This window comes from Lupinus angustifolius, chromosome LG11 (genome assembly GCF_001865875.1).
Source record: "Lupinus angustifolius cultivar Tanjil chromosome LG11, LupAngTanjil_v1.0, whole genome shotgun sequence".
NCBI classification, from domain to species: Eukaryota; Viridiplantae; Streptophyta; class Magnoliopsida; order Fabales; family Fabaceae; genus Lupinus; species Lupinus angustifolius.
Genome location: NC_032019.1, coordinates 5,671,274 through 5,686,899, shown reverse-complemented (window position 1 = coordinate 5,686,899; position 15,626 = coordinate 5,671,274). Strand labels below are relative to the sequence as shown.

General features: G+C 33.3%; 3 protein-coding genes across 3 annotated transcripts; all 3 read left to right on the top strand.

Moving 5' to 3' along the window:
• LOC109359967 (adenine DNA glycosylase) lies at positions 303 to 5,136 on the top strand. Its single transcript, XM_019604669.1, has 8 exons — positions 303 to 750; positions 1,654 to 1,713; positions 2,239 to 2,358; positions 2,429 to 2,526; positions 2,952 to 3,493; positions 4,028 to 4,134; positions 4,381 to 4,484; positions 4,574 to 5,136. Exons 1-7 carry the CDS (start codon positions 376 to 378, stop codon positions 4,471 to 4,473), a joined length of 1,395 nt encoding a protein of 464 aa, XP_019460214.1. The 5' UTR covers positions 303 to 375; the 3' UTR covers positions 4,474 to 4,484; positions 4,574 to 5,136.
• On the top strand, positions 5,854 to 8,070 carry LOC109359970. Its single transcript, XM_019604674.1, has 5 exons — positions 5,854 to 6,167; positions 6,696 to 6,774; positions 6,892 to 7,091; positions 7,465 to 7,534; positions 7,792 to 8,070. Exons 1-5 carry the CDS (start codon positions 6,027 to 6,029, stop codon positions 7,944 to 7,946), a joined length of 645 nt encoding a protein of 214 aa, XP_019460219.1. The 5' UTR covers positions 5,854 to 6,026; the 3' UTR covers positions 7,947 to 8,070.
• LOC109359969 (ribonuclease 2) lies at positions 10,559 to 15,423 on the top strand. Its single transcript, XM_019604673.1, has 9 exons — positions 10,559 to 10,903; positions 11,250 to 11,278; positions 11,808 to 11,881; positions 12,022 to 12,123; positions 12,234 to 12,237; positions 12,529 to 12,620; positions 12,841 to 13,002; positions 13,484 to 13,583; positions 15,052 to 15,423. The coding sequence occupies exons 1-9, from the start codon at positions 10,686 to 10,688 to the stop codon at positions 15,096 to 15,098; spliced, it is 828 nt and encodes a 275-aa protein (XP_019460218.1). The 5' UTR covers positions 10,559 to 10,685; the 3' UTR covers positions 15,099 to 15,423.

The following is a 15,626-nucleotide window of genomic DNA, read 5'->3' as shown; positions in this document are numbered from 1 at the left end:
TCTTATAAAAATAATATAAATTAATAATAAATGGTGTGCATAAATCTTTACTCTATTTACAATAAATTTTTGTAATTTTTTATAATGGATAAATCAATAATTATTACCGATATAACTAAATTAGAAGTCTGTTCTTTTTTTGAAAATATAAACTACGAATTATTCCAATATCAAACGGGATAAAATTATAATATTAAACTACTACTAAAAAATATTTTTAAACTAAATTTAGTTAATATTTTATAGTTTTTTAATTTGGTTAAAAATAAAGAGGAAGATAAAAAGAACAAATTATTTTCCGAAACATAATTGATTTATGATTCAAAAACTGAGGAGAATGGCGGCAGTGCATTTCTTAGTTGAAGGTTGAATTGAATGACAACATTGTTATATTCACCATCAACATTTGTTTCTTCAAACATGTCTGAGAAGAAGAGAAAAATGGCACATGGAGAGAGAAAAGTGAAAGTGAGAGACATAGAAGACTCTTTTTCCTCCTTCACCATAGAAGAGACCCTCAAACTTAGGGTGGGTTTGTTAAACTGGTATGACCATAACCACAGGGAACTTCCATGGAGGAAAACCTTCAAAGAAGAAGAAAAGGAAGAAGAACTTCAAAAAAACGCATATGGGGTTTGGGTTTCTGAAATAATGTTGCAGCAGACACAAGTTCAAACTGTTATTCCTTATTATAACCGTTGGATGCTTAAATGGCCCACCATTCACCATCTCTCACAAGCTTCTCTTGAGGTTCTCTCTTGAAAAAAAAAAGTGTTTTTGGGTCTTATGCAATGTTGAGATGCTGTGTTGTTAATTTGTGAACTTAATACATATGTTCTGTTAATCTGTTATGAAGTTCAACTCTGTTTATTTAGTTTTAGTTGTCATGAAGATCGACAAAACACTATATTTGATTGATGTTAGGATGCAAAAAGCTGTGAACTTTTAGGTAGTGTTTGTTTTACATGTTAGAATGGGATGGAACATAAGTCCATAACACTATATTTTGCTTTATGTGCTTGGCATGTTTTATGATTACAATAAAACAAGGCATTGGGGTAAAAAGTAAGAGATTTTGGTTTTGGTAGTTCCACTAAATGCATTTAATCTAAAGAGTATAGAACATTCAGTTGTATTATGTCATGCACCAAACACTAATGTTTTGATGCAATGGTTTAATGTTACATGTGAAAATTTTGTCAGATTTGATAATTAGCATGTAACGAATCCAATGATTGAACTTGGGTGCAAAATAAGCAGGTAGTAGTGGACTACTGCTAACTTTGATTCATTCATTGTTGCAGTATTAAATGGGTTCTACAATCTATTTTCTCATACAATGGCTTGGCCTAAGAGAAATACGAGAAAGTAAGACTCGACTTATTGGATTAAAGTTGTGCTAGAAAGTCTGTTGGAGGTTCCTGAAGGCAAAGTGAGCTAAACTTAAGGGCTTGCGGAATTTCCAGGAAATATAGATACAGGAACCTCTGTACCATAGATTTTTTTATGTGCTTTTGACAATGGATATCAATGACAAACTATTCCTTCTTTGGTTCCCTTGTTTTCATTGTGTGCCTGACTTTAGAAGCATTATTTTTATTTTATTTTCAGACTGATTGTATCCTCACCACACAATTGTTGCCATCTATGTAGGAAGTAAATGAGATGTGGGCAGGTTTGGGCTACTATCGAAGAGCTCGTTTTCTTTTAGAGGTAATGGTCTCTCAGTACAGCACTGTTTTTCATCACTCTCCAGTCTCCATTGTCTATCTTGTTTTTCTTCATGGTTTCTCTTAAACCTAGAATGGAAGACACATTATTTATTACCTCCAAGGCCCCAACAAGTCTTCCTAATAACAGATTGGAAACTGTTTGAATTTCTAATGCCTAATACGGTGATAAACCTTCTGTAATTTATATTTTCTTAATTTCTGCCTATTTCGTAAAAACAGCGGAAAAGTTGGCCATATGATATATTCCTCAAAATTTCATATTTTGGATATTGCAAAACATTGCTTTCATAGTCAGAGTATCATAAGTCTTTTTATTTAGGATCTTCATGTTCTTGTTGAACAACTTTTGTTTCTGCTTTTTATCTATGCTAACAGTCTCAATCTCGTGTTGCGAAGAATTAGAAGGTAAGTCCTACTTAAACAAAGTAAAGGCACAGAGCTATGCTTTACTTATACCAATATATGCTGCCAAATTTGACAAGATTTTTTCCTTTTCTGCTGTTAGGGAGCAAAGCAAGTCATAGCAGAAGGAGGCAGAATTCCTAAAGTGGCTTCTTTGCTACGAAAGATTCCTGGGATTGGAGACTACACAGCTGGAGCAATTGCCTCTATAGCATTCAACGAGGTTGGTAGTTTATGTGATTTTTGTTCATGCAAAGTAAATACCAGCTATTGCTCATGCATTCAGTTATCAGGTAGTACCTGTTGTTGATGGAAATGTCGTAAGGGTGATTGCTAGACTAAAGGCTGTTTCTACAAATCCAAAAAAGTCAGTAACAGTAAAAAGATTTTGGTGAGCTTTTTTGAACTCCTAGGAAAAAACTATTAATCCTAAAAAAAAATTGAACTAAGAGAAACATGTTTTTCATTTCATTTTTATTATTTTGGTTTCTCAACAAATGTTTAACCTGATTAACAAGCAATGGGAAAAATAGAAGCATATTTTCATGTATTCAATTTATACATCTTTACTTATGTTTTTAAGGAAAGTGATAGTAAATTAAATTATGAGCTTATCACATTCCTTAGAAAGCATTTGTCTTATTTGACATTTTGTCTTCTAAATAAGGTGTCTTCTCTTTATTGGTTCTGCCAAGGTACATGTGAAAGGCTGTGCTTATACGATAATGTTACTTATTTCTTATAGGCAGTATGTTCAGGCTTGTATTTTTTTGTACTTTTTTCCCTTTATTGATGTTGAATTGAAATGGAGTTCAGGGAATTAGCAGCTGAGGCGGTTGATCCTCTCCGTCCCGGGGACTTCAATCAAGCTCTTATGGAACTTGGGGCAACTGTATGCACCCCTTTGAACCCAAGCTGCTCCTCATGTCCAGCATCAGAAATTTGTCAAGCGCTGTCAATTTCAAAATGTGATAGTTCTATAGCAGTTACAGATTATCCCATTAAGGTTGTCAAGGCTAAACAAAGACGTGATTTTTCTGCTGTGTGTGCTGTTGAGTTAATCGGACTTGATACAGTGTTAGACGAAAACCCGTCCACCAGCAAATTTATTCTTGTGAAAAGGCCTGATGAAGGATTGCTTGCTGGTCTCTGGGAGTTTCCATCTGCCCCTCTGGATGGAGAAACTGTTTCATCGGCTAGAAGAGAAGCAGTCAATCAGTTCTTGAAAAAAGCTTTCAAAATTGACACCAAAAAGACATGCAATATAGTTTTGAGGGAAGATGTTGGGGAATTTGTTCACATTTTCAGTCACATTCGCCTCAAGTTGTATGTTGAATTGCTAGTTTTGCAGTTTAAAGGTTTGAACCTCTATCTGTCATTGCAAGTTGGTTTTGGTATTTCAGTTTCTCCCGATCGCACTTACACAGATTATTCTGGATATTTTTAACATATTACCATGGTTAAGGATGTAATTCATTATCTGCTAGTTGAAAGCCATAAAACCTTTATTTTGCTATAAGCAATAAGCTACAAGTTTCTTCTTTCCTTGCATCCGAATGGACTGGTTTGCATATGCTACCGTTATATCTTGCTTTTTCATATTCCTAGTCATAAGCCATATTTTTGGTTGGTCTTAATAAATTATTAAATTTAATAGTACGGCTTATATTCAGAAAGAGATAAAGTGCTGCATTTGAAATTTGAGAGTAAGTTGGCAACTGTACTTACCTATTGACTCATTGGCTGCTATTTTTTTTTCATATGCTTAAATTCATGTAGCATCTGAGACTCAGTGGCGCATTAAGGGTTATTTAGATGTAATTGATAACATCTACTTTGATTACACTGTACACATTACTTTTTGTACTAATTTTATTTATTTATTCTGGTAGGGGGAGTAGATGGTTTGCTCAAAAGCCAGGAAAATGAAACTACAACTTGGAAATTTGTTGATAGCAATTCACTTTCAAGCATGGGACTGACGTCAAGTGTAAGAAAGGTAGTAATAGTATGCTGCACTTAAGACCTCAATCTTATTCTTCATGTAAATGTATTATGTGTTTTTATCCCTTGATGTAAACGTGTAGTGTCGATTCAATCAAAGCCAAGGCTCTTTGTTGGCAACTGTAAAAAGAAACCTTTGTTCTGTTTCTGCTGCGTGAAAGAGACATTGTTATACGAAAGATTTAGCTTATGGAATTAAGGATTGAACTTAAAAATTTTTATTCTCAATATACTACTGTAGGTGTACAGCATGGTTCAAAAATTTAAGCAGAAAAGTTGTCCTTCTAAGCATGTGCCGGCGAAAAAGAGAAACAGGACTACCATGAGAAACTAGCCTAGTCCAAGGTGAGCATCTTGTTTCAGATTAGCTACTTTGTGCTTATTAATTTACAAGTACTTAAACAGAATAATTGTAATATTTTTCTTGCATACAGGCTGCATTGTAATGTGTAAGGTGCCCTCTCCACATTGTAACTTATCATATGCTCCACATTTTCTGATGTGTATGGTTGCCGAATCTCTCAATTTTGTATCGGACAGAGTTGGTAACAAGGAATCAAGAGGACACACACCTACATGGCATAACTTATTCTATATGTATAGCAAAAATACTGTCTCTCTGGTTATTTTTTTTAACTTTGTTATTTATTTGAAGCTAAAGGGGCAAAATATGTATTTTGTCTATATTTAACTGTTAAAGGGATAATGTAAGAATTCTTCTGAAACTTATAACATTCAGTCCCAGTTCAAGAAATTGGGCAGGAAAAGGTTAAATTAAGTTGCAGCATGAAAAAGAGTAATCTACATTTTGCTGCACCAAAAGTGAAGAGAGAATGTCTTATGTCTTGTGGCTTAAAAATGAGCATATGGAAGTAATTGAACATTATTTGGAAAAAGTATGGTACTCTTTCTGCAATTATCTTAGGATTGTAACAAGTATTGATATTGAGCTATGCACGAAGTGGACCGAAACTATTATGTGTATGATTGGTTTGTATTTTGCAACTGCAGTAAGTTTAACTTTACTTCATAAATACAGTATTTAGTATATTTAATATCAAAACCATAGTTTGAAAAGGAAGGAAATTTTTTTGTTCTTCATTCATCTATACCTTGTTTGCAGAACCAATCATGCTGTACGAGTATGGAAAATGGTGCATGAACACAAGACAATTTACTCTAATTATTATTATTATTAGTATTAAAGGTGTCTTTCAAATTAAAAGTTTGGTTGAGAACCGTTGAAACTCTAATGAAACTAATTACAGGAACTTATCTAAATATGAAAGTATAATTATTTCTCAAACTTAGTTAAAACTAATTTAATAATGAAATAGTGTTCGTTTAGTGATTCTTTTATTACATGTCAGATACCAAAAAATAGAAAAAAAATAAAGGGTTAAGGAATTTATAGAGAATCATATTAGAAAGATCTCGACAGAAAACAATTTGAAGGAGTTTTATTTGTATGGGAAATTCTTTTGTTGCTTGCGTTGTAACTTGTAAGTTAGAGTTTAAAACTTAGAAACAATTTTTTAGCTTATATTGTGTATATCTATTTACTAGATTTGACTCCCTCTTGGACAATTTCATCATATACCGTTAAATTCATCTACATATTCATTGTCACTACTAGTTTTGTACTTTTGTGTCCCAAGTTCCTTTCTTTGTAAATTTATTTTCTTAAATAGATAGATAGAAGAAAAGGCAGAAAAACCAATGGCACATATTGTCTTAAGCACCATGTGGATCAGAGAGTTCTTGCATTTTGTTACTACCACTTATGTTTCTGACTAAAACCATCTACAAGACACTGACAGAAAAAATGTTTGGTGACTAAATAGAAAAGAAAGAAAAGAACACAGAAGAAGCATAAGGAGAGGAATAATGCAAATGACAATTTTGTTAAGAGGAGGAGTACTTGGAGATTCTAGTTTTTCATTTTGGTCATTAACATCACCTTCTTCTTCTTTGCATGCTTCTCACAATGTCATACCCACCTCATCATCATCACTAGTACTACCTTTGGTATATCTCCCTTGATTATGCAGCTCCAAGTCATATTATAACTTATGATTAAGTAATCATTTAAGAAAACTTGATGCCTTGTTCTAAGATTGAGTTTTGGAGTTTTTTGTTTATGTTATTTGATTTACTTACTTTTTCCTCTTTTCATTCAGTAGCTTGTAGCTATACACCTTTATGTTTCCTTTTGTAATTGAATTTCTATATCTTTTATAAGTTTTGGATAATATTCTTCTAAATTCTAATGGAAAAGGCTAAGGATCCGTTTGCGAGTTGTGTTACGGAGGAGAATGAAGGAAAAAAGAAAACTTGAAAGCCATCTCCAAGTGTATAAAAGTATTACATGTCTTCGAAACCTTTCTTTTCCCTTTATTTCTCTCCAAAACTCAACTGGGGCAAAAAGATCCTAAAAGTTCAGTTTACTCAAGAGAAATAATAGTATCTCAATTCTCACAATAGTTTTGGTTAGTTTTTTGGTCGAGGTAACTGAATGAGGGGTAGAATTCTTTTGTAAAAACTGTTGTGTTGCAGATTGTAAGTAAATTTAAAACATCCAACAGAAACAAGATCACACGCTTTGCTGTTCAAGAATCATCAACTAGTACCACAGGTGTGTTTCTTCTTTGACACAATGAAACCTTTGGTTTAATTTTATTTCATTTGTCTACAATTTTGCATGTATTTCAATGAAGATGCTTTAAACTGTAATATCAATGTCTACTCTTAGCTAGTGCTGAAACTGAAACAAAAACAAAGGAGATAAAGGCAGCTCCAAAAGCTGAACCAACACAAAAGAAGCCTCTGGCAAAAGCTCCAGCTAAGTCTCTGCCTCAGATGATGGAGGAGGATGTGATTCCTTCATTGAAAGCAATATTTGAAGCCCAGGAAGATCTCTCTGATATTGAGCTGGTATTTCAGGACAATAAGGTCAGAAAAAATGCAGTTATGCTATACATGCCATTGTTCATATTATTATTTACTCTTACAAAAAATGCTATATATGCAAATTTACATATACATCATTTGACATCTGCATATTTTTACCATCCAGTCATAGCTTATCATATCTAATGTTTTGTGCACCTACACTATAATTATGCCACCTATAGTGATGTAAAGAGATGTGGCTTTTAACTGTTGTGCTACAAGAATTTGCCTACTCTCATTGTTCAGCCAGTTATAAACAACAAAACCCAATTTGGAAAACTCAATTTTCCCTTCTTGAGCTTGCTCACATGATAAAGTTTGTCATTATTGAACAAGTTAATTCATAACATTTGATTTGGGTTTTTGTTGACAGTTGGAAGGTTCTTTTGTGAATAAGGGCTATCCCTATTCATTTTGGGCTTTCTTTCCCACAGGCCTTACTGGTATGCCAATTTTTCTGTTTGTCATTGAGACAATAGCACTACGAAAAAGTATATGTTATCTTAAATCATATCTCACATCAATGACAACAAAAACAGAAAAAATAATTATTCTTTAATTTTTTAATGAATATAACATGTTTTTATTGGTGCAAGATATGATTTGAGATATGTTTTAGGATAACAAATCCTTATTCATAGTACTAGTACTACACTAACATTTATTTACATATAAATAACATCATTGTGTGCTTGAACAGGTCCAAAGGGGTTTTCTCTATCATCTTATAACTCAGGATCAAGCACTATTGAACCATTTCTTGTTGATGAAAAGAAAATTACTGCAAGACACATTATTTTCTGGGTTGAAAAACGTTTAGCAGCACAGGGGATCATTCCTGTATGGAAAGAGTGATCTCTTAAAAGTGAAATTCCATTTTCATTGCAAATGATGTAGCATACAATTCAACATTCTCTTGTCCCCTGGCATAATAACTATGGTACACACACACATATATATAGGGTATTGTGTTGATCAATGTGCAATTGTATGTCTTTATAATGAAACATTTTGTGAACAATGCACAGGTTTTTGATCAATTTCTATGGCCTAATGGCACAAATGCTATCTATAAAGAACCTGTTCATATAGAAATTCCCTTGAGAATGTGAATACAAAATAAAAATGAAACAAAAGACACATGATGAGTCTCTGTTTTCATTGACTTTTCTTTGTTAACAAACATGAAGTAAGGGATAAGGTTCTATGCTTTGAAAATATAGCTCATGGAGTATGTATATTTAAATTTCGATGATGGTGGTGTATGTCATTTACTTTTATTCGTTTAAATTACATTTTCTTAATTTACACACATCAACACATAAATATTGCTTGTGATGCTGATCAGATTCCAATAATAAAGAAAAAAGTTCAACCTCCTACACTGAAGCTTATTAATATCCCACGGCTCTAGAGTGAAGCCACTAAACATGAAGCAGCTGAATTAAGTCTTAGTACTGCATAAATTAATGAACAGCTTAACTAAAAAGCAAAAATATTATTTAATAACATAGCATGATCAAATTTGCCTTGTGATAAGGAGATAAAAGGTTGAAATTTTGGAATTTTCATGTATTTAACCATCTTTCTTTTTAGCATAAACTTGGACGAGGATCACATGTCCCATAATTTTCATGTCCCTTTTCCCGGACCAATCAAATTTCACAAAATACTATTAAAATATTAATTTCTGTTTTTTATAGTTTTTCTTTTTAAATAAATGGAGTTTTGTGATTGATTTGATACACCAAGTGAGATATGAATGGAGACATGTGATCCCCTTCCGGTCAACATTGACAATTTCTTATCATACTTCCTCACTATTGGCTAATCTTCTAGAGAAAGGACAAAAAGAAAAACAGTTAAGAATTTTTAGGTTGCATCAGCATTCTAGTTTATTATGGTCATTTCTTCCGCAAACAATTTGATGCAAGCATAAAATGACAACATAGAAGAAGAGTTTTATCAATACATGGAGGCCTAAGCCTCAAAGAACACTAATAATAACAATAATTGCTACTAAAATCTTCCTCCCCATTTCTCTCTCTATCTAGTAATTATCAGAAAATGTGATGTTTGAGTCTAGAAAGAAAACGTGACATGCTATTTACCTTGTATTTCATTTTTAAAACTTCCTACTTGCCAAGTTTTGATTGATTTTGTACTTGTTTAGGTATACACATACAAAAAAACCATTTGGAGAGGAAAAATACAATGATTAACGTTATCTCTATTATTGCCAATTGATATAAACCTTGTGAGAACCACTCCAAAAAAGCAAGCCATTGAGGTTGGAGGAGGCCATGCCCATATAAACCACACACCCCAAAACCCATAGTCATTTAAATTGCGGTTACCGTCGTGATTATTATGATTGTGTTTATTGTGTTCATTGTGATGTGGATTACAACTGTTGTACTGTGGAATATTTTATGAGTAAAAAAAATATTTTTGATATCGATGCGGCTAATGTGGCCTATGTAATTGCGTTGCAACCTAAATGAGGACTGATACAGTTGTGCTATGGTCCATTGCAATTACATCATTGTAATTTAATATCACGCTACAATGTAATTCAGTCACCACGACAACAATATTGCAACTACATCACGTGATACGGTCCACAATTTAAAACATTTCCCCATACTTTCAAGGTGGGACTCATGTATTACATCTTGCAACTAGAAAAAACAAATTATTGAACTAAAAATTTCATCACATTAAAGGTTAAAAGTCTTCAATCATAATATATTTTTTCATACACTTCCTTCCCGTAGAGGATTCTAACCCTTGCAATTGGATCCTAACCCAATACAAGACTTTTAACACCTACTTGGTATTGGGATGATTAAAATTTGCTTATCCCCATAAAGTTATACTATTTAAGTGTAGGTTAGGCAGATAGGGCATGAAAAAATATGTTTATATGTCCTAAAATGTCCGCTTAACAGACTTTTAACATCTATGAGTATCAATGAATACTACAATAAGAACTTTGATGAACATGTATGACAAAAGTAATTCATATTTTCAGCACTCGAGCACAATATAACAATTTTCTAAAATATAATATATTACCAATTAACTTGTATGTTTGATTTATGCCAACTAAATTACTATGTTTTGTGTTTTGAATCTTAATGTTACACTATGCATTCATTCATGTAATCTAAAGTATGATAACATGAATATTACAATGTTTCACTCAGTAAAATAAAAAATGAGATAATATATAATATCTTACAATATTTTATGCATTACATCATTTTAGTTTTTTTTAATTTAGGTATCTAAATGGGACGAACCAGCCCAACAAATTAAGACCCTATTTATAAGGATCTAATACCAACCCATATTGGCAGAGATGGGTGAAATTAAGTCAATAATTGAAAATGGGAATATGCCATTGCCGCAATGCGTTATGTTCTCCAGATTCGTCAAAAATAGTAACAATTTAGTAAAATTTAGTCAATTTGTAACTCTCCTCATCTTTTTTCCTATTCTTTCTTCCTATCTATAAATAACAACAAAACGAGTCATTTGCAATTTGCAGCAACAACCGCAAAACGCAAACGTTCCTTTCACCATTCAACGATGTCTCTCCCTCCTTTCTCATCGCTGCTATTGCTATCTCTCGTGTTAGCTATTGTTGCGTTTGTCTCTTCAATCGAAGAGTTCGATTTGGATTTGGAACTGGAAGGAGGAGGACATAAACAGAGAGAATTTGATTATTTCGCTTTGGCGTTGCAATGGCCTGGAACTTTTTGCCAACGCACACAACATTGTTGTTCCTCTAATGCTTGTTGCAGAGGGTAACTCACTCTTTCTCTTTTTATTATTTTCATTTTCACTAATTACCAACTTTACTATTCCCAATAACCCTAATTATTTGATTAATTTTGAGTTTTTTATTTTCTATTGTTGGTATTGATATGAATTGCAACAAAGGTAAGTATTAACCATTAACTATCATAGCGGTAGGATTAGAGATAATTCTCTTATGTACATAATTTACCAGGTAACTATTGTTAAGGTTGATGGACCATCTTTCCTTACTTTTTATTACTTATCTTTATGAAATGAGTTCTTATGATGCATCTTATATAAAATAATTGGAAACAGTCTGAAAAGTTCTTTTTTTGTCTCTGTCATTTTCAGCTCCAATGCTCCAACAACATTCACCATACGTGAGTATCACTTTTTAAATATGATGTTGCTGTTTCAAATGTAGACATGTGGAATAGTATGTAGCATAGTGCTATAAAGTATAAACTCTCACTATTTGCCTTGTTTAGGGAATGGTTGGACCCATTGTGTGGGTCTTTATTAGGCCACCTTCCTTTCGTTGATACGAGATTGAGTTTATAACACAAACCTATGACCTCATTGACTTGTGGGTTGTATAGCGACAACTCCCAACTGTTGCACAAAGACCATCGTGGTTCCATTCCAGCCATTGTGGGATCTAGAAAAATTCTTAAAATATGCCAGTGTTTTAATTCATTGAGAAATTAATTTTAAGTATGCCTTTTTTTTCCTTGGTCAATCCTTTTCTCACTCATTTCTTATTCTTCCTGATCTCACCTTTTGTGTTTAGATTGTTTTTATTTTAAAAGTATGTAGAGGTAAACAGTATTTTGTCAGTTTACATTTCTTTTCTGAGTGTGGAGATCCCTGTAAGAGAAATTTAACGACATCATATCTACTTTATGATAGATGGACTCTGGCCTGATTATAATGATGGAACCTGGCCAGCCTGTTGCACTAAATCTAATTTCGATCCAAGAGAGGTAAATTCCACAACCTTAATTTGCAAAATCATCAGCACTCATCATTTTCATATACCTTTAGAACTTGGAGTCCTCTGTTAGTTGCATTTAACTCTTCATTTCTACTATTTCTAAGTTTTATTGTTTCATCTTTGGTTCAGATATCAACATTAAGTGATGCTTTAGAGCAATATTGGCCATCACTAAGCTGTGGCAAACCATCATCATGCCATGGTGGGAAAGGTTCATTTTGGGGTCATGAGGTGGTCATCGAAAATCACTTAGTTTCTTATTTGAGCTTAAATCACTATGGATTCTAATTATTTTTTTAAATCTCTTTTTCCGGGGCTAACACATCGGTTCACCTTTGCAGTGGGGTAATAAACTTTTCTTACTTACATGTTTTAACAAGTGTATTCAGTGTTTTTCTAGAGAGTAATGGTTGAATTGTTTTAAAAGGTCTTTTAAATGTGGATATAATTTGTTGTATTCAGCACAATTAAATTGGTACAGAACAAGGTGTTCAGAGTTTCAGACATATTTTTATTATTCACAATTTTCTTTGCAGTCACATTGTTTAATTCATCCCCCTATTTTGCTCGAGGCAAAATCTTATGGTTTTCTTGTACTAGTATTCCAATTTTCTAATATTGCCAGTTCACTTGCAGAGAAGCATGGGACATGCTCATCACCTGTGGTTTGGAATGAATATGATTATTTCCTGACAACGCTGAATGTCTATTTCAAATATAATGTCACAGTAAGTTCGCAGATTATAATTTTTTTGTATCCAGAATTTCATTATTGTTTCTCTAGGGCTCTAGGCAATAAGCTCATGTGTTGATTAATGACTATTTAATTTTTGCACTGGGTTTTCTAACTGCCGATTGTATTTGAAAAACCTTTTATTACAATAACCAATTGCTTTCTTGCATCTATATCAGGACATACTCTAACTATTATGTTTCTCAATTTTCCAGAAAGTTTTAAATGAAGCTGGATATGTTCCATCTAACTCAGAAAAGTATCCCATCGGAGGCATTATCTCTGCCATTGAGAATGCTTTTCATGCGTCTCCTCAAATTGTTTGCTCAAAAGGTGCTGTGGAGGAACTTCGTCTGTGCTTCTATAAGGACTTCACGGTTGGAAATCTACCTTTGCTCTGTAATATATTCAGCATATAAGAAACTAGAAGATGTTGTTCAAACATTTGCTTTATTCACCAGTGAGATTTAGATACCAATTGGCATTGTTATGAACTAAATAGTTTAGTCTGTGGTATTTGGTATTTTCAACTACTGATATCACTATTGTATTTCCTTTCAGATTTAAGGCAATACTGAAAAAGATTCATGAGTAATAATTGTGAGATAACTAAGCTGTTATGTACTTGTAGGACAGTGCCATTTAATTTGAAACTTATAAATTCTGTGCGAATTTAGTTTAATTTTAGAAATTGAAGGAAAAGCCACACTGTACTGTAGAATGTATCCAATTATGATAGAATCCCCATGACCTTGTACTCTAGAATGTTTTACTAATTATGTAACTGCATGGTACTCTATTCAAACCCAATATTTTGGCAAGCATAATTATTTTAGCACATTGTCCTTTTTTTTGCAGCCACGAGATTGTGCTGTTGGACCTGACATTAAAATTGGCATGGTCACTTCAAAAGGATCATGTCCCAAATATGTTAGCTTGCCGGATCTTGCATCATCAGGTTAGTTCACTGTTGTTCCATCTTAATACCAGTATAGCTATATTTCTATTTCAGAATATTATACTAGATTGCTAAAATTTACATATAAGTGGTTTGGTTGGATTAACATTGAAGGAAGAAACTGGTCTGGGGTCAATTCCAGACCCACTAAGATATTACAAATGATATGTGCCTGGTCAAAATTCTCTTGAACATTGTGAGTATATCTGAAACTAGTTTACCTGAGGCCACATAGAGGCACCAGGTTGGTTGAAATACCTATTTCACTATTAATACTTGGTCCAATACCAGGTGGAAGGGGATTGATTTATTCGTATCCCAATTTTCAGATTGATTTATTCGTATCCCAATTTTCAGATCGATTTATTCATGTCGCCAGTAATGACATTTACACTTCAGCATGCTGATTTTGACTTGATTTATATACATGACTACTTTGTCGTTTTCAACATTTGAACAATAAGCTTTATATCATTTTGTCACAAGCATTCTAGGTATCTGTATTACTGAGAGTACAATTTTCCTTTTCCGGACAGAAGAATCTTCATTTTGAAGATAAAAAACACCCACAACTGTGAATATGATAAGAAATTTACCATATAAGACTACAGCAACAAAACCTAAATTTAGGGGTGTGGGTGGGGACTGTATTAGGCAACTCTTCCCAATCTTTGGACACCCAAGAGCACAGCACCTTTCAAGCAGTCATGATGTGAGCATCACACCAGAGTCCAAAAACTATCGTGGGGCAAAGAAATCTCTTTAAAGATTTGATTGTTTCTCTCTAACTATACCATGGTCCTTGCCCTCTCCCCTAGACCACCTGGCAGAAAAAGTCCAAATTGTGCACTGAGGTTTGTACCTGTGATCTTTGCAAGTGACTTTTAGCCGCAACGATGAGTGTTGAGAAAGTTACCTGAGTTTGGTACACACGTACGAGATTGCAACTGGCATCACATATTACTCATCTGAGTCTCATGCCTTATGTTTTGCGTTATTTGATACCTTTCATAACATGTGGAGCAACATCTAGAAATTGAAAATTGGATATTTTAAATTTGCTCAATGCCTACTAAACATGGGCATAATACATGTCTAGAAGAATATGGGACAGACAATGTGTTCCTAACACGAAAATCCTAAATATCCATCCATCTTTTAGTTGCCTGGGATTCAAAGATGATGTTTATTGTCTAACTTAGCTGCTGTTGACTTGGCTTCAGCTCTGGTAGTCCATAATTGGGTAATCTGGTGCTATTTTATGGCTGTCTAATTTATCACTGCCAATTGTTAAGTTTTTGCTTAGTTGATGCCTTGATGGAACTTCCCTTTGATTTAGAATAAAATATGTAATGTGATAGATTACTCTTTCTCTTTTAATGATCTGTTGAGAGTAGCCCAACATTGTGTAAGACAATTATCAACTGCATTTTATTAATTAATATTATAAAAATCTTTGCATCTGTAGGACGTGATGAACTTCAAAGTTGGGTGGCTGATGAAGCGGCTCTTTAAGGTTATGGTAGAGTGCTTCTATTTGTAATTTTCTGTACCTTGAGAATGGATAACCACATTCATAAATAAGTTTAGATGTTGTACCATTTATCAATTTGGAGAGGAATTGATTAATTGAGGAGTTGGACATTTGGGATGAGACCCATGCCAGCTATAAACCTAGCTACAAAATTGAAGAGATGGCTAAATGTATTATTAGGGATCTACTTCAATTTTTAACCCTGCTTCCATGTTTATGGGGATGGGATTCTATCTGTTTCTTGGTTATTGAAAGAATATAAGTTTAATAAAGCGTGTTGTTTTATCATAAGGAATTGAGGATAATATATATTATCCTTATGTACTTTTTATTATACATCTCTGTTTCTTTACAAGCATTTACATTTTCCTTGTATGACCAATGAGTTCAAGCACAAGTAGAGTTGGTGATGTCTTTACTTAGGTACATGATGCACTACGCTAGCAACATAACAAAAATCTACCTTTGTCAATCATGTTTCATGGTTTAATTTCCTTTCTTCCTTTGTC